This window comes from Onychostoma macrolepis, chromosome 21 (genome assembly GCF_012432095.1).
Source record: "Onychostoma macrolepis isolate SWU-2019 chromosome 21, ASM1243209v1, whole genome shotgun sequence".
NCBI lineage: Eukaryota > Metazoa > Chordata > Actinopteri > Cypriniformes > Cyprinidae > Onychostoma > Onychostoma macrolepis.
In genome coordinates, this window is record NC_081175.1 from 22,338,598 (window position 1) to 22,360,840 (window position 22,243).

Genomic DNA, 22,243 nt, shown 5'->3' on the forward strand with positions numbered 1-22,243 from the left:
GTTATGCAAAACAATACCATGGGATTTCCAGGAAAGGACCTCAAAAAATAACCAGGAAAAACATTGGATGCTTATTTAATATACAGTTGCTTTCTTTACTGGACAAAAATATCCATATCTTCACATAACGTTTTAAGGGTCAACAGATTTATTTATTTATATTTGTTATATTTTTCAGCACTAAAGACAATGACCAAATTTAAAAGTTGGTTTGAACCAGATTTTTTGTTTCTTGCACAAAGGAATCAGTCGAGTTTTATTTTTAACATATAAAATCAATTGGATGCAGGATATCATGCTGTATTGTTAGAAGATACTAAAATAATTTTATACCTACTAATTTTGACTTTACAGATTCTTGAATTAGTATACTTATTACATGACTAGCATTATTCACGTTTTTCAACAACACTTCTTTTAATTAAAGAGTTCTCCTAAATGATTTGAAAGTAAAACTAGTCCCAATAAATGATTTGGTCTTTGATGGTCAGCCAAGGCCACAGAGACAAAGCTCAAGTGCTTCTAAATACCTTGTGCTAGGTGCTAGGTTTCTGAAGTATAGTGTACTCAAATCAATGACTGAAGTGAGAGAGGGCTCAATGAGAACCGCTCTCATACATTAAGGAATGCGAGTGTGAAATTGTGTTAGTTGCCTTTAGATGAACTGCCCAGACCTGTTATGTAATGTATAATTGGTAACACTTTAGTATAAGGACCAATTCTCACTATTAACTAGTTGCTTATTGGCATGCCTTATTAACATACTGGCTGTTTGTTAGTGCTTATAAAGCACATATTCTGCATGACCGTATTCTATATCCCTAATCCTACTTGATACCTAAACTTAACAACTACATTACTAACTATTAATAAGCAGCAAATTAGGAGTTTAGAGGCAAAAGTCATTAATGGTTTGTTAATGGTGAGAATTGGACTTTAAAGTGTGATCGTATAATTCTCCAGATGAAATATGAGCCAGTGTGTCGTCTTCATGTTCTGCATGTCTTATCTTTTCTCCATGTAGTTTTGCACTGCCTGGTTGAACACAGCGAGGAAGAAGTCTGCGTCGTCTTTAGTTATGCACATAGGAGGCTTGATCCTGAAAGTCTGGAAAAGAACAGGTGAGACAGGCGAAAAACATCTGAGGAAAAAGTAGGATGAGCAAGACTAAGATTAAAAGATTTGAAAATAAGCTTTAAATACAGTGGGGCAAAAAAGTATTTAGTCAGCCACCAATTGTGCAAGTTCTCCCACTTAAAAAGATGAGAGAGGCCTGTAATTTTCATCATAGGTATACCTCAACTATGAGAGACAAAATGAGAAAAAAAATCCAGAAAATCACATTGTAGTATTTTTAAAGAATTTATTTGCAAATTATGGTGGAAAATAAGTATTTGGTCAATAACAAAATTTCATCTCAATACTTTGTTATATACCCTTTGTTGGCAATGACAGAGGTCAAACGTTTTCTGTAAGTCTTCACAAGGTTTTCACACACTGTTGCTGGTATTATGGCCCATTCCTCCATGCAGATCTCCTCTAGAGCAGTAATGTTTTGGGGCTGTCGCTGGGCAACACGGACTTTCAACTCCCTCCAAAGATTTTCGATGGGGTTGAGATCTGGAGACTGGCTGGGCCACTCCAGGACCTTGAAATGCTTCTACGAAGCCACTCCTTCGTTGCCAGGCGGTGTGTTTGGGATCATTGTCATGCTGAAAGACCCAGCCACGTTTCATCTTCAGTGCCCTTGCTGATGGAAGGAGGTTTTCACTCAAAATCTCACGATACATGGCCCCATTCATTCTTTCGTTTACACGGATCAGTCGTCCTGGTCCCTTTGCAGAAAAACAGCCCCAAAGCATGATGTTTCCACCCCATGCTTCACAGTAGGTATGGTGTTCTTTGGATGCAACTCAGCATTCTTTCTCCTCCAAACACGACAAGTTGAGTTTTTACCAAAAAGTTCTATTTTGGTTTCATCTGACCATATGACATTCTCCCAATCCTCTTCCGGATCATCCAAATGCTCTCTAGCAAACTTCAGACGGGCCGGACATGTACTGGCTTAAGCAGGGGACACGTCTGGCACTGCAGGATTTGAGTCCCTGGCGGCGCAGTGTGTTACTGATGGTAGCCTTTGTTACTTTGGTCCCAGCTCTCTGCAGGTCATTCACTAGGTTCCCCCGTGTGGTTCTGGGATTTTTGCTCACAGTTCTTGTGATCATTTTGACTCCACGGGGTGAGATCTTGCGTGGAGCCCCAGATCGAGGGAGATTATCAGTGGTCTTGTATGTCTTCCATTTTCTAATAATTGCTTCCACAGTTGATTTCTTCACACCAAGCTGCTTACCTATTGCAGATTCAGTCTTCCCAGCCTGGAGCAGGTCTACAATTTAGTTTCTGGTGTCCTTTGACAGCTCTTTGGTCTTGGCCATGGTGGAGTTTGGAGTTGGACTGTTTGAGGTTGTGGACAGGTGTCTTTTATACTGATAACGAGTTCAAACAGGTGCCATTAATACAGGTAACGAGTGGAGGACAGAGGAGCCTCTTAAAGAAGAAGTTACAGGTCTGTGAGAGCCAGAAATCTTGCTTGTTTGTAGGTGACCAAATACTTATTTTACTGAGGAATTTACCAATTAATTCTTTAAAAATCCTACAATGTGATTTTCTGGATTTTTTTTTCTGATTTTGTCTCTCATAGTTGAGGTATACCTATGATGAAAATTACAGGCCTCTCTCATCTTTTTAAGTGGGAGAACTTGCACAATTGGTGGCTGACTAAATACTTTTTTGCCCCACTGTATATATATATATATATATATATATAATGTAATTTTTTGTTTATACATTTTAAACCAATATGAATTTAAAGTAATGTACAAATCTAAAATGTTAATGTTAACAAAGTAAATAAAAAATAATGTATTTTTTTGTTTTATTAAGGAACAGTTCAAGTTTTTTTTTTTTAAATAATGTATTTTAACATTTACAATTAGATGTATATATAAAACTGGACAGAATAGACTTTACACTAAAATTCATATTCAAGTGCAAGTAAAAATAGTTAAGTAAAATATGCTAAATGTATAATTTATATTAAAAAAAAGTACATTTATTAAAGGGGTCATATAATGCTACAGTTGTTTGAACTGAAATGTGTGTTGGCAGTGTGTGTACACAACCACACTATAATGATAAAAATCCACCCAGTGTTTTTTTTTATCTACTAAAATCTTTACCCCTTTCTCAAATCGAGCCGATCTCAGATGCCTGTCTGTGTGACGTCACACGGACGAAGGCCGCTCCCACGATAGTTTGCGGCTAAAGTAAACAGTTCCTCAGAGAGCGGCTCAGAAGAGAGGGGCGGGGTCAGCAGAGCTCAGCAACATTTAAAGGAGAATGACACAATACGGCTGTTTTTGCCAGGGTAAAAATGGTGTTTTTTTACACTACCAATGAGAAATTAACCAAACTATCTTACAGACTTTCATTAAGACTCTAAAGAATAATATCAACTTGTGGAAAATGGGCATTATGTGACCCCTTTAAGTGTACATTCAGTGCTTACTGTGACTATTTCCATAAGTTCAGACAAGCAGGATTCCTGAGGCATTGAGCATCCATGCCACTACAAGACTGAATCCCTGAAATACCTTTTCCATTGCACAACATCCCCACACCCCATGCATTCATATTCCACCTCCGCAAGAACCGCTTTACACGTGGCCTTTCATATTCCCTCGCCTACCTGTCCATACAGTCCCCCTTTTCCAATCAGTACGCCCATGTCTTTAGTGTCCTCAAAGATCTCAGCCATGGCCTCAGGAGGAAGCGGGTCCCTGCTGGCCTACACATGGGTTTCAGAGAGATGGTCAGTGGGTTTTAGGAGAACAATCTCAGGTATGCTGTTGGAGCAAACAAGCTTCGGGTTTTCAGTTTAACACACAGTGAAATCTACTGAAATATGACTGAAGTGTACTATGTGTGGCTGTCTTATTTTTCCAGAAACATCCTGAAAGAGTTTCCAGTATAAATAGCCACAGGCAGGTGAGGTTCAGAGGGTGTTTTCAGCTCAGGCAGAGAGTGGAGTGTGTTCTGGGAATGTTCGAACACGCTGTCTTGTTGCTCTCTGCTCTAGTTAATGGCTAACAAGTCTTCCAGCTCATTTCCTGTGAGGAAAATGACATACACTCACAACAAACACTCTGAATCATTAACTAGTCCATCTGGAGCTAAAGTAACTCCTACTCGTGACTCCTCTCATACCTCAAGGTCAAGAAACCATGATTGCTCTGAAAATAAAGTTTAATGAAGTGGATGCACAATCACAAAGCTTGAGGATTTTCACAATGATTTTTGAACCGTGCAAAAGCCTGAGGTGTCATTGGACTTAATATTCACAAAGCAAGATATATTTAGACATTTAAAACTGAAGTGCATCTTTTTATGTTTATACTTTTATGCCAAGACTATTGGTTTTCCTGAATTTGAGCTCTTTCTAGAAGAAAAGCTGCTGTGCTCTTGTATTGGAAAGGTTACTGCGCCTGATGAGAGGCAGTTTCCATCATTAAAGCTCTGCGCAGACAGACGCGTGCACTGCCAGATGTTTTTGTGTATTCAAGGTATTAGTTCAGGTGGATCGAAATGTCATTACTCAGAGTTACACGATCCTTCAGCTGACAACGGAGTACAATTTGTTGCTTTTGTAAGGCGGACAGTTTGTACTTAAATATTTGGCAAAAATATAGGTTAGTTTCTATAGCAAATAAAATATTTATAGACTCATTTCAGTCAATGCTATTTAAAACATTAAGATGTCATATCAAGATACGAATAAATGGTTTGTATTCTCATAAATTCTTAATCCAAATCATGTACAGCAGGCTTATATCCGCCACGGGATAAAAAAAATAAAATATTGCAGTAAATAAATATTGTCTAGCAATTCTGAAGTTTATATCTCACAATTCTGACACTTTTTTTTTTTTTTTTGCTCATAATTAAAATAAAAAGTCAGAATTGCTAGATATAAACTAAAAAATGCAAGATATAAATGCAGAATTGTGAGAGATAAACTTGCAATTTCAAGAAAAAGCCTCAATTACCTATCATTATGGTGGAAACAAAAACAAATTGTCAGATGTAAATTTTAAATTTACAGGAAAATAATTGCAAGAAAAATGTCCAAAATGTGAAATCACAATTGTGAGAAGTCGCAATTATTTTTTTATTTTGTGGTGGAAACACAACACAGAATTGTGAGATGCAAACTCAGAGTTTAGAGAAAAATGTCAGAATTGCAAGAAAAAAAGTCTGAATTGTAAGATCAAATTTCACTATTACCTTTTTAATTTTTTATATTTATTTATTTATTTTTACCTGTGACGGAAACAGGCTTGCATAGGTCGTTAATACAGATGTCTGTTGTATTGGCTAATAATATCAATAGTATAGTATAATATGAATGAAAGTTACTATATATTCATTTAATCGGTTTGCTTCTTTCACCTTGTCTTTGACCATCTCCACCCCGATTAGAAGACCTTTTCCTCTCACGTCACCAATGATCTCGTACTTGTCCCTGAGCTTGGCCAATTCAGTCAGCAGATACGTCCCCACTTCAGCACTGTTCTCCTGCATCATGTCCTCTTTTATTGTCTGCGAGCAATATACAGCATTCAGTTTCAAGTATTATTAACTAGTAGAAATAAAACTGCACTTAAATCCAATTAAGAGGGGTAAATTAGCAACTGCATATCTGTCATGTTCCTGTAGGTCTCTCTTTTTTTTTTTGGTTTTATTGTAAACCATTGATTTTTGTTTTGGTTTTAGTTATATTTTATACTAGTATATTATACTGTTATTTATATTTTTGTACTAGTTTATAATTTGAGATAACACTCATCTTTTTATTTTAATCAGATTACTTTTTATTTTTATACTAGTTCATGATTTATCTCTTAATAGTACACAACATTGTGTACTATTACTGCTAGCAGATATTTGAAAAAAAAATTAACCATTGCTCTTTTTATTTTATAAATATAAATATACGTTTATCATGTATTATCACAGAAACATTTTATTTACTATTGCTGATATCAGATATTTTATGTATATTTTTGTACAATTCTGTCATCTCACAAACGTATATAATAATAATTTTTACATTTGATTTAACTTTTATTTTTCTACTAGTTTATCACACTCAAAATCACAGTTTATGCATTCACTATTGCTTATACCATTGCAACTCTGCACGACTGACAAGTAAAATGATCTGTACTTACATCTAGCACTGATGAGGCGATGGCACAGGCTAATGGGTTTCCTCCAAATGTGTTGAAATGAACTCCCTTCCCAAATGACCTGGCAATCTCTGCAAAATATACAACTCGCATGATATCAGTGCAATTAATATGCATGCAACCCACTCACAAGATGTTTTTCAGTGTGGTTTTATTCATTTGGCACACCTTTAAGCATCAAGTATGTTCATAATTTTAGACAAATTAATCTACTCAGGTTTTCTATGACCTAACGCTCTTTCACTCTGTCTCTCTCAGCTTCTCACAGGATGAAGAGCAGACAGCGAGAGCCAGAGGAACATAATTAGAATGAATTTAAAAAGTGTAAAGAGAGCAGTGGCACTCCAGTATGCTTTCTGGGTTCAAGTATGTGGGGCTAATGGGGGATTTGCACTCATTACTTGATCCACATGTGTGAGAGAGGAGAATGTGACCCTGTGGTTCCTCATTAGGAGCATTATCTTAGACCTAATTAACAAATGTGACAACGTTCTCATTTACTACAAATTCAAAAGTCTTTTAGGCATAGTCCACCCAAAAAAGGGCATTTTGTCATCATTTACTCACCCTCATACCATTTCAAATCATCCTTTCTTCTGCTGAACACAAAAGAAGACTTCCAATGTATGGACCCAAAATACAATGGGAGTTAATGGGAACCGAACCTGTTTGATCGTCAACATTTTTCAGAAAGAAAATGTCAGAATCTTCTGTGTCGAGCAGAAAACAAGAAAACAACTTAAGCTCCAAAAATTGGTGGTTGTGGTGGAAACAGTTGTTATTTGTGTACAATTATAGAAATCATTTTCATGCAGTAAATACTCAAATGTTTTTTGTACACTCTTTCAACACTTTAAAGTTTAAAGAATATAATTAATATTAATATTACGTGAAGGCATGGTAAAATGTTTCCAAGTCTCTTTTAATGCTTCAAAATGTATGTAACTCTTTTAACCACTGTCCCATGAAGCAGTGTTATTTAATATTATTTCTATACTATTATTGTATTTATTATTTCAAATGAGCTTTTATTATTACATTTTAATATCATTATTTTAAATTTTCATTTGAAGTCCTAGTAATGAACTAATTAATGTGCTTTTGTCATTTTTATTCATTTTTCAACAATTTAAATGATTAAAAAGTAATAATTGAAATAATTTAATATTCATTTTTGTTTTAGGCTCAGTAATTTGAGTTATTAATGAAAAGGATTTTTAACAGTTTTAGGTTTAGTACAATGAAGGTTTTTATAAAAATCAAAGGGTTTGAGATTAGTGTATTAGGACAAAATCTCAAATGTTGTTTAAGAATTAGTGTGTCAAATCTCAAATGTTCTTTTTTAAGACTATCCGGCTGCATTTAATGGTGGGAGAGCTTTTCAATATAAAACACTGGTACTCAAGCAGATCTTTTCAAAGTCACAAAGCACTGAGGTCAACGCAATGGTAAGCCTATTAAAAACAACATGAGAGACATTTAATTTAGAATTTGTGGTTCATTTTATTTTAAGAATATTGTATTTGAGTGCAATGCTGAAACTTGGATTCAAGCTCACCACTGGGTTCAGAGTGCTGATTAATTCTACTTCCTGTTTGACCGTCGTCTTCCTGCACAGTCCCTCATTAAACTTTGAAGAATAACACTCCGTGTGTGTACCTCATTTAAAACACCTCTCGGTTTAAATGCAGTTAATTTAATCTATAAATACACACTTGTAGAAACTGAATAAATAGTACAAAGCCACAGACAGCTTGAATAGGCAAATCACACAATAAGTTAATCTGAATTTGCCTGAATTTCACTCTAGCCTCACCTGCTGTGGTCACTACAGCCCCCATTGGGAAGCCGTTCGCTATGCCCTTTGCCATGGTAACCATGTCTGGAAGGACATTATGTCCTTGGAAACCCCAAAAGTGGCTCCCTGTGCGGCCAAAGCCAGTCTGGACCTAAAAGAACAAAAAATTGGCATTGAATATTAACTTCATTCAGTTATCAAGCAAGCATTTGTATATTATAAAGCCTTAAGGGGAGACACTGCAGGCAAAAACACAGTTTTTTCAAGCACCTGTCAAGTTTGAGATTTGGGGCTTTTTAGTTTTTGTTTTTTTCAGACTAGTGGAAAGAAAACATCCAAAAGACACTGTTAAGTGTAGGGATGCACAATATTATCAGACTGATATCGGAATCGGCCGATAATGACTTTAAATGTAAATATCGGCATCGGCACCTGATATGACAAATTGTGCCGATATGTCTTGCTGATAAGAGGAATGGGTTAACTCGCATGTGCTCAAGGTGTGCTAGTGATTAGATCACGTCAGCAGTGTGGCTCATTCTTGAAGCAAAGTTTTGTCTGAATGACGATTAGATTGACTGTTTTGGATCGCTACATTTGCCTACTTCTAATTAAAATTAAAAGTAAAACAGCCTACACAAATAACGTTTAGACCAGGGTTCCTCAAATCTTTCCCTGGAGGGCCAATCTGATGCAGAGTTTAGCTCCAACCCTGATCAAATCCTGTGATTTTCTAATGATCTTGAAGACTCTGATTAGCATGCTCAGGTGTGTTTGATTAGGGTTAGAGCTAAACTCTGCAGGAGTGGGCCAGATTTGAGGATGCTTGGTTTAGACTGTGTTTCTGATTAAATAAAGCAGTAATTGATATAATAAAATAATGAGTATGTTTTGATTCAATGGTCAGAAGCTATAGCTTACATGAAAAAAAAAAAAAAAAAAAAAATCACAAACATGACACTTGTAAATTAAATAATTTTATATATACTGATTTATTCATTAATGTGTAATATGTTTTATTTTTTAAACAAATCATGAGCTCTAAAAGATTTTCAGAATCTTTACAACTGTTTTGTTTTAGACCATCTACAAATGTTAAATCTTAAAATTAAATGTTAGGGTTAACACTGCATCTTTCTGGGGGAAAAATGCAGCGATTGATATAGTTTATTTATAGTTATTTTCAAAGCTTCAATGTACTGTTAAAAAACCTTCAATATTTTTTATTTAATTCTAATAAATAAGTTCTTGTTAAAAACTAACCAAAATTTAAAATATTTTACTTATAATTTCTGCACAGGAGAGACTTGGTGTTGTTTCCAAACAAAAGGAAATATGGTATCGGCATCGATATCGGCCAAAATGAGTTGAAAAATATCGTCAAAAATCCAATATTGTGCATCCATAGTTAAGTGTTTATTTTCTAGCACTTTATCTATCTGTGTCAATAGATTTCAATTACAATACATATTTTTAAAGGTTGTTTTCTCAAAATGAGTTTTTTCTCCTACACAGAGCCATAAATCTCCACTTCAGTAGCACTTACACCAAACTTTACATTTTTATTCCCTCCTATATCCTAAAGGTTTTTACAGAGGGATTTGTTCATATATAATTTGTTTGTTTATATACAACATTTTATTCCCCCAAAAATTGTGAAAATATAGTGTTTTCTGTCCGTTCTAAGCATTTTCTGAATTATGGAGTGACAAAAATGATACCCACAATTCCCTTTGTAAAAACTTTTGACTAATGTCAAATTAAACAAGAATTTAAAAAAAGACACCATCCAGTGTTTCGATTTTTGTACACACTCTAGATTTACTCATCAGTAAAGGTCTAAACATTTCATCCATTGTTGTTAAGGATGTAGCAGTATCTGATCACTTCTGTATTTTCTTTGATATATTGATCTCTGTTACCACTGAATCTAGATCTGTCTCTGTCAGAAAGAGATGCATTAATGAGAACACTAGTGCGCTATTTATGAAGGCTATATCTTTAACACCAAGCATTTCTGCAGACTCTGTTGATCTTCTCCTGGATTCTTTTAACTCAAAAGTTAAGAATGTTATCGATGATATTGCTCCGGCAAGGGTCTGCAAGAAGAATGGCAGACAAAAATCACCATGGAGAAAATCAACAGCAGTTCAGAGTATGAAAAGACAATGCAGAAAAGCTGAGCGGATGTGGCTGAAGACAAAACTTGAAATTCACTATAGCATCTATAAAGACAGCCTTCATGCTTTCAATGTGGAACTAGCCACAGCTAGACAGACCTTCTTCTCAAGCCTTATAAACAGTAACTTAAACAACTCTCGCACTCTTTTTGCTACTGTGGAGAAACTGACAAACCCCCCAAGTCAGATTCCCAGTGAAATGCTCTCCGACAGTAAATACAATGAGTTTGCTTCCTTCTTTTCTGAGAAGATCAATAATATCAGAAAGGAGATTGGCATATCTACTTTTGCAGAGGTCACACAGATTCGACCTCAATTTCAAAAAGAAGTGACTATGTCTGTTTTTGAAGCAATTGATTGCAAAATTTTGAAAGAAATAGTACAGCACCTTAAATCATCAACCTGCTATCTTGACACACTTCCCACATCTTTTTTCAAAAGTGTGCTTAACTGTTTAGAAGCAGATCTCTTAGAAGTGGTGAACGCTTCACTTCTTTCTGGGACTTTTCCAAACTCCCTGAAAACTGCAGTTGTTAAGCCCCTTCTGAAAAAGCGCAATCTTGATAACACCATGTTGAACAACTATAGACCAATATCAAATCTTCCTTTCATAGGTAAGATTATTGAAAAGGTAGTTTTTAATCAGCTGAACAACTACTTAAACTTAAATGGATACCTGGACAATTTTCAATCTGGTTTCCGAGCGCATCACAGCACAGAGACCGCGCTTATTAAGATAATAAATGATATTCGCTTCAATTCTGATTCAGGCAAAATATCAGTGCTGGTACTACTAGATCTTAGTGCTGCGTTTGACACTGTTGATCATAACATACTTCTAGAGAGACTGGAAAACTGGGTTGGGCTTTCTGGGATGGTACTCAAATGGTTCAGGTCATACTTAGAAGGGAGACGTTATTATGTGAGTATAGGCGAGCATAAGTCTAAGTGGACGTCCATGACATGCGGAGTCCCACAAGGCTCAATTCTTGCACCGCTCTTGTTTAACCTGTATATGCTCCCACTAAGTCAAATAATGAGAAAGAACCAAATTGCCTATCACAGCTATGCTGATGATACGCAGATTTACCTAGCCTTATCTCCAAATGACTATACCCTCTGCCAATGCATTGATGAAATAAACTGTTGGATGTCCCAGAACTTTAGGAGAAAACTGAAGTCATTGCATTTGGAAACAAAGATGAAGTTATCAAGGTGAATGCATACCTTGACTCTAGGGGTCAATCAACTAAAAACCAAGTCAAAAATCTTGGGGTGTTTCTGGAGACAGACCTTAGTTTTAGTAGTCATGTCAAACCAGTAACTAAATCAGCATACTATCATCTCAAAAACATTGCAAGAATTAGATGTTTTGTTTCCAGTCAAGACTTGGAGAAACTGGTTCATGCCTTTATCACCAGCAGGGTGGATTATTGTAATGGTCTCCTCACCGGCCTTCCAAAGATCCTTCCTAAAGACCATTAGACAGCTGCAGCTCATCCAGAACGCTGCTGCCAGGATTCTGACTAGAACCAGAAAATTTGAGCATATTACACCAGTCCTCAGATCCTTACACTGGCTTCCGATTACATTTAGGATTGATTTTAAAGTACTTTTACTCGTTTATAAATCTCTAAATGGCCTAGGACCTAAATACATTGGAGACATGCTCACTGAATATAAACCTAACAGACCACTCAGATCATTAGGTTCGAGTCAGCTAGAAATACCAAGGGTTCACACAAAACAAGGGGAGTCTGCTTTTAGCTATTATGCCGCCCGCAGTTGGAACCAGCTTCCAGAAGAGATCAGATGTGCTAAAACATTAGCCACTTTTAAATCCAGACTCAAAACTCATCTGTTTAGCTCTGCATTTGTTGAATGAGCACTGTGCTACGTCCGAACTGATTGCACTATGTATAATCACTTTCTATTCTTAAATGTTTTAAATTCTTTTAAAATCAATTTTTAAATCACTTTGTTTTTATTGTTGTGATTTTTATTATTTTTAATTTCTTATTATTTTTAATGACTATTTCACTTCCTTTTATGTAAAGCACTTTGAATTACCATTGTGTATGAAATGTGCTATATAAATGAACTTGCCTTGCCTTGCCTAGAAATTTATGCAAATTAGCCCATATTTCAATAAATAATGACTCATTTGCATATTTAAACCTAACATTTTAGTAAACTTGCAATACAAAAAATGTTTGCAATTATCAATATAATCAATCAGCTGGGTAAGTAAGGTGATAACTATTAGTTTTTTTTTTTTTTACCCTATTCACCTGCAGTGTCTCACCTTAAAACAAACAAAAATTACATTTTAACAATTTTTTTTTTTTGTGTAAAAATATTTTTAAACAATAATTATTTTCTATATTTCAGCTTTTGTGTTGATTTTAACATTTCTTTCACGAGTTCACACTTACATATATTTAGCTGGAGTATAGTAAAGCATATTTGGCGTGCTATCCGGGGAAGGGGTTCGAGCTCTGGAATGGTCCGAACCCAGAGTTCAACAGTTAATAGCAGCTATTTTAAATTTTAAATTTTGAGTAATAAATGTCCAAGGGTACGTTTACACAATGCACAAAAAAATTATCCCCTTTCACACGGATCTGCAAATATGACTTAAAACGCTGTATTATGCATGAGAGGCCAGTAGTTGGCAATGTCACCGTTTTCACAAATTCATGTTTTTGTAGTTCACATGGAGACGATTTTGGTACGGTTTTCAATAGCTTGTACTTTGAAACCCCTTGTGTTTTCAGACTTTCAAAACGCAGTTGTCATGTAAATAAATGGCATAAAAAGTTTTCAGTTTTTAGTTGAAAACGGTGTCACATAAACGCATGAGTTCATGCTGGTTCATTTACCTGCAATTGGGGGGCGGGGTTAAACACAGGTGTCTCCGTTTACTTTTCTAGAGTGATACCCTCTGTTTGTTTTTGAACATTTGGGACTATCTGAAGCACCAACCCTGTGTTTTTGGCTTCACTGATGTACAGAATGGGTTTTACAAGCAAATTCTTCAGACCTCATCTGCTATACAGATGCCTCCTTTCTCCCGAACAAGCTGGTAGGTGTCTTTCAGGTAGTTTTTTGGGAACTGAACAGCCCCACCAACACCCTGTAGAAAGATAAAAATGATAATCATGATATAACTTGCCACATGTTCATATTTGAAGGCAATGAAAACACTAGTATTTTCACCAGCTAAAAATGGTTTTAAGTCAGTTATTTCTATATTTTGCTGTAGTGTGTCAGTAGGAAATATCAGTTTACATTTCCAAACATTCATTTTGCCATTGATTGTATTAATCCAGTGAGATTTTTGTTTGCACAAAGAGTCTGACAACAGCCAGTGCTCCACACAGAGATCTGATCTCGTCATCATCCAGTCTGACTGGAATGACATGAAGAAACAGAACAAACTGAGACAGATTAAATCCAGAAGAACTGTGGCAACGTCTACAAGATGCTTCAAGAAATATACCTGCTGGACAAAAGCTGCTTTAAACGCAAAGGATGGTCACTAAATGTTGATTTAATTAAGTTAATAGAAGTTAATTGATAAAGAAAATCTATTTATGACATTATTTTTGACAGCATCCTCATTTTACTGTATTTTTACACAAGTTCCTAAAACTTTTGACAGTACTGTAGCTTTGCCAGGTAGGTTTCTTGAACGATATATATGGACCTGACTGTGTGTATATACAGTCATGGCCAAAAATATCGGCACCCTTGGTAAATATGATAAAAGAAGGCTGTGAAAATTAATCTGCATTGTTAATCCTTTTGATCTTTTATTTAAAAAAATTCACAAAAATCTAACCTTTCATTGGATAAGAATTTAAATTGGGGGGAAATATCATTATGAAATAAATGTTTTTCTCAAATACACGTTGGACACAATTATTGGCACCCCTAGAAATTCTTATGAGTAAAATATCGCTGAAGTATATTCCATTCATATTCACAATTTTGAGCACTCCAGGGTGATTATGAACATGAAATTATCCAGCCATGGCTTGCTGTTTCACAGAAATATAAATAGGAGGGAAAACAAAGCCCAAATTCCCTTAATCATCCATCACAATGAGAAAAACCAAAGAATATATTTCTGATGTGCAGCAAAAGATAATTGAGCTTCACAAATTAGTGAAGTGGCTTTAAGAAAAGAGCTAGAGCGGTGAAAATTCCCATTTCCACCATCAGGGCAATAATTAAGAATTTCCAATCAACATAAAATTTTACGAAACTGCCTGGAAGAGGGACGTGTGTCTATATCGTCCTAATGCACGGTGAGAAGCAGAGTTTGAGTGGCTCTCCAAGGACCACAGCTGGAGAATTGCAGAAAATAGTTGAGTCTCGGGGTCAGAAAACCTTCAAAAAAAAAAAAATTGTCAAACAGCTCCTACATCACCACATGTTGTTTGGGAGGGTTTGAAGAAAAATTCTCAGAGCTCATCCAAAAACAAACTCCAGCATATTCAGTTATCAGACACGACTGGAACTTCAAATGGGACTGGCTTCTATGGTCAGATGAAACTAAAAAATTAGCTTTTTAGCAGCAAACAGTCAAGATGGGTGAATGAAAATATGAAATATACTGCTGTATTTTTGATGTTGTGGGCCTATATTTCTGCTGGAGGTCCTTGACATCTTGTTTAGACACATGGCATCATGGATTCTATCAAATACCAACAGATAAAAAATCAATTAGTGACTGACTCTGACAGAAATCTTATAAGGGGCCACATTTAGATCTTCCAACTGTACAATAATCCAAACACAAACCTCAAAAACAACACAAAAATGGGTCACTGAGCACAAAACCAAGCTTCTTCTGGCCATTCCAGTCCTCTGACCTGAAACCTATAGAAAATGAGTGGGTGAACTGAAGAGAAGAAGCACCAACATGGAGCTGGGAATCTAAAGGGTCTGGAGTGATTCTGGATGAAGGAATGGTCTCTGATCTCTTGTCAGGTGTTCTCTAACCTCATCAGGCATTATAGGAGAAAATTTAGAGCTGTTAAACTGGCAAATGGAGGTTTCAAAAAGTTGAATAAAAGGATGCCGTTAATTGTGGCCAATGTGTATTAGAGAAAAACATTTATTTCATAATGATATTTCCCCCCATTTTAAATTCTTATTATCCATAGAAAGGTTAGATTTTTGTGAATTTTTTTTAGATCAAAAAGATTAACAATGCAGATTAATTTTCACAGCCTTCTTTGATCATATTTACCAAGGGTGCCGATATTTTTGGCCATGACTGTATATATATATATATATATATATATATATATATATATAGAAATGCAGACAGAACAGACAACTGTAACATCATTGGAAGCTGCTGGCCTGTTTATTTATGTACTTGAATGAAACTTTTTATTTAATTGCAAACATTACATGCAATCTCTCAATAACTGGACTTGCCGGAACATACAATATAGAGCAAAAACACTGACAGTATGCTGTGAAAAAGCAAGTTATTTTCACTTATGTCCTTTTAATAACTTATGACATCTATCAGCAAACTGCTGGGTAATGGCTCTGATTTTGTTCGTCAGTGTTTGTTTCTATGACAACTGAAATGCCCTACACTCCTAGAAATATAGGTTCCAAAAAGGGGTTTTCACAGTGATGCCATAGAAGAGCCATTTTAGGCTCCCCAAACAACCTTTCAGTGAACAGTTTTTAAAATAACCAGTTTTCTTTGTGTGAAGAACATTTTGATCAATGGAAAAGTTCTTCATGGAACCTTACAAAAAAGAACCTTTATTTGTAAGAGTGTATATGGTGAACAATGCAGATTACTGTCGGACCCACTTTTGCGACGACAAAACTGTTTATATATAAGGTATAATCAAACCTGGATGGGTTCCGCAAAGAAAGCAGCAATACGATTGGGAACGGTTGTTGCGAACATCTCTTTGAGCTCACTAATATACATGTCATTGGCCTGACATTGACCTGAGAACAGAGAGAAACAGAGACTGATCTATGATAAGTGACATTTGTGCTAACAAGTCAATTTTGAGATTTTCGGAAGAAAATGCGAGTGGTGCTTGCTTGTTTGTGCAAAACTGCTGAGATGTTACTGTATAAATGGTTTTCCATTGTTTCTAGGATGTTCTTAGTAATGCTGCTCTACAAGAATCACTAATTATAGTGCAGAGTTAAAAAGTTCTGATCATGTACTGTGTGGTTCTTTTTTAATATAGTTGCTGCTGTCAATGTTTGACTTGATGAGACAATCAGACCTTGTACTTTAAACACATTGCTATTTTACAGCGAACAATTGTATAATTTTCAAGAATTTTTTTTTTCTAATTTTTTTAAATTTCTAATTTAAAACCTTTTTATTAAAGCACACACACAAACATTTTTCCATTTGATTCATATTTTTAACCCTTTACATTTCAAAACGTTTGGGTTAATGGAAGTCTGTAGAATTTATAATAGAGTATTATCTTTCTATAAAAACAGTATAAATCTATGGTATGCCCTCATTAAGCTTTGAATGTATGTGTGTGTGTGTGTGTTTGTACCTGGGGAGCAGCTGCATTCTCGGATGGTTTGAACTGGGGAGTCTCTACAGTGGCTTCCTCCCCAGAGGCCCCTGAACACATCCGGACACATGGTCTACAATGAACATAATCCACATAGGAACAAAAAAAAAAAAAAATGTATCAAAGCTTTGCAAGACAGATCCCACAACTCAAATGCATACAGTTATAAGACATGCTTTTCAAATATGAAAACACACTGTATTCCCAATGTAACATGCAAAATCTGTTTTATAATCAAAGAATATTTTTTTTACTATTCTTTCCTAATAAAATGTTATGCTTAAACCTGGAAAAACTATTTGCAATTAAGAAAAATAAACTTTTTTATAAGCAAATTCTTCAGACCTCATAATAAGATTTTGACACGCATGCATTTGTTGTGGGACAGGTCTTGTCTTACATATAAAGTTCAGGGTTGTTATTCAACCTCATGAGGTCTGACAGTAATTTTGTTACTTTTGCATTAAACAACAACACAAACATAGGTTATGATGTTTCCTCTTCTAATGCGATTTGTGGACTTGACCCCGAGGGATATTACATTATAAATCAGGTAGCTGACAGAAGAAGAAATGCGTGGGTGTGAGACGTACATTATGGCAGCCCATAGAAGAAGGGATGGGATATTTGTAATCTGCGTTGGACGTCAGGCCCGTCGCTTGTGGACTGCCACCATGATACGATCCCCTGAGCACAAAAACACAGATGATGTAGCGACTATCTATTGCTGTACAGGGATGCTTTATCTGTCAGCTTTCCCAAAAACCTGTGTTAAAAAATTGGCAAATAAGGTCAATCACCTCAGTGTGATGACATCAAAGTTTCCTGTATGAAGCCGGGCCATTAGTACTGCGAGGTCGTTAGCCTCCGAGCCACTGTTGGTAAAATAGACAACCTAAAAAAGAAGACCATCCTGATTTTAATGCTATACAAAAAGGGCTATATGCACAGTATTCAAATTTTCTGTATGCATTATATACAGGTGCATCTCAATAAATTAGAATGTCGTGAAAAAGTTCATTTTTTCTTGTAAGTTATTTCAAAAAGTGAAACTTTCATATATTTTAGATTCATTGCATGTAAAGTAAAACATTTCAAAAGTTTTTTTGTTTTAATTTTGATGATTAGAGCTTACAGCTCATGAAAGTCAAAAATCAGTATCTCAAATTATTAGAATATTTACATTTGAGTTTCAATTAATGACCATCCATACAGTATAAATTCCGGGTATCTCTTGTTCTTTGAAACCACAATAATGGAGAAGACTGCTGACTTGGCAATGATCCAGAAGACGATCATTGACGCCCTCCACAAAGAGGGTAAGTCACAGAGGGTCATTACTGAAAGGTGTGGCTGTTTACAGAGTGCTGTATCAAAGCATATTAAATGCAAAGTTGACTGGAAGGAAGAATTTGGGTAGGAAAAGGTGCCCAAGCAACAGGGATGACTGCAAGCTTGAGAATACTGTCAAGCAAAGCTGATTCAAACACTTGGGAGAGCTTCACAAGGAGAGAACTGAAGCTGGAGTCAGTGCATCAAGAGTCACCACGCTCAGACGTCTTCAGGAAAAGGGCTACCAAGCCACTTCTGAACCAGAGACAACATCAGAAGCGTCTTACCTGGGTTGTGGAGAAAAAGAACTGGACTGTTGCTCAATGGTCCAAAGTCCTCTTTTCAGATGAAAGTAAATTTTGCATTTCATTTGGAAATCAAGGTCCCAGAGTCTGGAGGAAGAGTGGAGAGGCACAGAATCCATGTTGCTTGAAGTCCAGTGTGAAGTTTCCACAGTCAGTGATGATTTGGGCTGCCATGTCATCTGCTGGTGTTGGCCCACTGTGTTTTCTGAAGTCCACAGTCAATGCAGCCATCTACCAAGAAATTTTAGAGCACATCATGCTTCCTTCTGCTGACAAGCTTTATGGAGATGCTGATTTCATTTTCCAGCAGGACTTGGCACCTGCCCACACTGCCAAAGGTACCAAAAGCTGGTTCAATGACCATGGTGGTACTGTGCTTGATTGGCCAGCAAACTCGCCTGACCTGAACCCCATAGAGAATCTATGGGGTATTGTCAAGAGGAAGATGAGAGACACCAGACCCAACAATGCAGATGACCTGAAGGCTACTATCAAAGCAACCTGGGCTTCCATACCACCTCAGCAGTGCCACAAACTGATCACCTCCATGCCACGCCGAATCGAGGCAGTAATTAAAGCAAAAGGAGCCCCTACCAAGTATTTAGTACATATACAGTAAATGAACATACTTTCCAGAAGGCCAACAATTCACTAAAAAATTTTTTTTTATTGGTCTTATGAAGTATTCTAATTTGTTGAGATAGTGAATTGGTGGGTTTTTGTTAAATGTGAGCCAAAATCATCACAATTAAAAGAACCAAAGACTTAAACTACTTCAGTCTGTGTGCATTGAATTTATTTAATACACGAGTTTCACAATTTGAGTTGAATTACTAAAATAAATTAACTTTTCCATGACATTCTAATTTATTGAGATGCACCTGTATTACCGCTTGTTTGGGGTTGGTAATTTTTTTCCAGGTTTTTTAAAGAAGTATCTTACGCTGCATTTATTTGATCTAAAGTATAATAAAACCATAATATTATGAAATATTATTACAATTTAAAATATTTTTTCTATTTTAATATGTTAATATTTTATATCTTAAAAAGTATTTTATTCCTGTGATGGCAAAGCTTAATTGTAATTTTCTTCAGTCTTCAGGGTCACTTGATCCTTCAGAAATGTAATATGCTGATTTGGTGCTCAAGAATCATTTATCAATTTTTAAAAACAATTGTGCTGATTTATATTTTTGCGGAAACCGTGATAATTTTTTTCCTCAGTATTCTTTGATGAATTTTGAAATAGAAATAATTTGTACTACTGTAAATGTCACAATTTGCTCACTTTTGAATAAAAGTATTAATTTCTTAAAAAACAAAAAAAGTACTGTCCTCAAAATTTTGAAGCTGTGGACGCAAAATATGATGATCCTCTTGTGAGGAGCCCCATTCTAAAAATATAAATTAGTAATGCTGCTCTACAAGAATCACTAATTATAGTGCAGCGTTAAAAAGTTCTGATCATGTATTGTGTGGTTCTTTTTTAATATAGTTGCTGCTGTCAATGTTTGACCTGATGAGACAATCAGACCTTGTACTTTAAACACACTGTTCTGAACTATTTTACAGGGAATTTTTCCAATTTTTTTTCTCATTTTTTAAAATTTCTAATTCAAAACCTTTTTATTAAAACACACACACAAACATTTTCCATTTGATTAATATTTTTAACCCTTGTACTATTGTAAATGTCACAATTTGCTCACTTTTGAATAAAAGTATTAATTTCTTAAAAAACTATACTGTCCTCAAACTTTTGAAGCGGTGGACGCAAAATATGATGATCCTCTTGTGAGGAGCCCCATTCTAAAAATATAAAGGCTGCTATGTAATAATAAAACATGAATATGAATTATTTAGTTAATTATTTATTCATAATATGAATTATTTTGAAAATATTTATTATAATAACATTATAATAATTTATTATTATTATAATAATTTATATGATTAGTAATTGATATTTAACTTATATTATACTATATATAAAATAAACCAGACCCCAGTTTGTAAGCCTCTGCAGTAGGCAAGAGTATGTTGCATGTAATATATACTATATCCACAATGCAAAGCTCTTAACCCTCCACTTCCAGCAATGGCAGTGGCTCCATCAACCATAAAGTACCTTCAATGGGTCTGGCAAAAGAGAGGCCAGTTTCTCTGCATACTCCTGCATTTGTGGATACACATAGATGGCTGTCACGTGCCACAGACGCCTCAGCTGTTTCTCGGCCGTCTCTGTCACTTTCCTGCAACCATATTCAAACTTCTAATTAGATTTTTAGAAATAATTCAATTTTGTAAACAAAAACAAACACAGCAGCCCATGTAAGAGTTCAGGGCAATAAAATGCTGGTCCATAAGCATTAATCTAATTACAGCTTAGTCATTCATTGCAGTTCAAGCTAACTGTAATGCACACATTCACAAAATAAACAAAAATGTTGCATGGCAACAAACTGAACCTTACGGGTTACAATGTCCTACACTAACAGTTACGATCCCTGCAAACAAGTCCAGATAGCGTCTTCCATCCATGTCCCACAGCCACTGCATGTAACCCTGGTTTATGAAGACTGGCTTCTTGTAGTATGTTACCTTCATAGTCATGGGGTTGCAGTTGTTTTTCCTTATGTATAGTAAATGGTCTTTAGACATGCCCTAAAGGAAAAATTCATTCATGCTTAAAAATTATTTTATTTCTCTCTCTCTGATTATTATTATTATTATCAATGCCCTCAGATATAAACCTCTTACCTGATACGGCTCAGGTTTAAAGTCACATGGGGGAATCTGGGGCAGCACAGGTGGTGGGTGTTTCACAGCTGATTTTTGACAAAACACACCTGGGCAGAGGTACATTTAGTGCTCAGTAATCCATAGAGGCAGTTATGGGTCACAATATTTCCTGCCAGCTCATACGCAAAGGGGATATTTTTATCTTTTAAGCTGCAGGAAAGCCCTGCCCTGAGACCTGCTAACCTCCCAGTAACCTTGCATGCATAATTTGGCACAGAAGATTTACTGTGCTGATATAGGATAGGCATATTGAATCCATCCATCCATCTATCCATCTATCTATCTATCTATCTATCTATCACATTTGTATAGTATAGTAGTAGGAGTATATTGTATAATATTTGTACTATTATTTTTTAAATATTTAATAGTAGATGGATAGATATACATTGCTGATATTCATTTATCTAACTATCTATCACATTATTTGTATATTATTCGTCATTAAATACCATAGTATCGCCATGGTAATGTCCAAACACATACTTATTTACTTTTTTTGTTATGATGATAGGGCCGTTATGTGTTCGTGATTCGATGCTCAGGAATCCGGGCGACAGATTCGTTCGAGCCGAAATACGCAAAGGCAATTTATGTAACTATATATTAAAAACGTTACATGTTCCGGTCACTTTAAATGCGAGATAAACATTGCATTCTTACCGCCAACTTTGTGGAATCTGACACACGCATCCACTGAATTCCACGGGTCTGTTTTCCCGAACACAGACGGGCCGTGCAGCCGAGAACAAACTTTATGCATTATTGATGTTTTTAAGACAAATACTTCTGCAGCAAATCCAAAAATTAAAGTGTGGAAAGCGGTGCATTCTACCCCGAAAGTGTTCGGGGAGGGGCAAGTTCAGCCAATGGTATGTGGGGGTAAAGTCTGTTTTGAGGCCTTTTACTGAAGAGTAATGTGCTT

General features: G+C 35.7%; 1 protein-coding gene across 1 annotated transcript; it reads right to left on the minus strand.

Moving 5' to 3' along the window:
• Window positions 1-70: 70 nt before the first annotated feature.
• On the minus strand, window positions 71-22,235 carry agxt2 (alanine--glyoxylate aminotransferase 2). The gene is made up of 14 exons (XM_058757419.1): window positions 21,982-22,235; window positions 21,277-21,365; window positions 20,990-21,180; window positions 20,645-20,768; window positions 17,677-17,771; window positions 17,470-17,563; window positions 16,856-16,949; window positions 16,177-16,277; window positions 13,330-13,422; window positions 8,125-8,257; window positions 6,291-6,379; window positions 5,509-5,658; window positions 3,749-3,847; window positions 71-1,107 (listed from the first exon to the last, which is right to left on the minus strand). Exons 1-14 carry the CDS (start codon window positions 22,079-22,081, stop codon window positions 1,006-1,008), a joined length of 1,554 nt encoding a protein of 517 aa, XP_058613402.1. The 5' UTR covers window positions 22,082-22,235; the 3' UTR covers window positions 71-1,005.
• Between the last annotated feature and the right edge of the window lie 8 nt (window positions 22,236-22,243).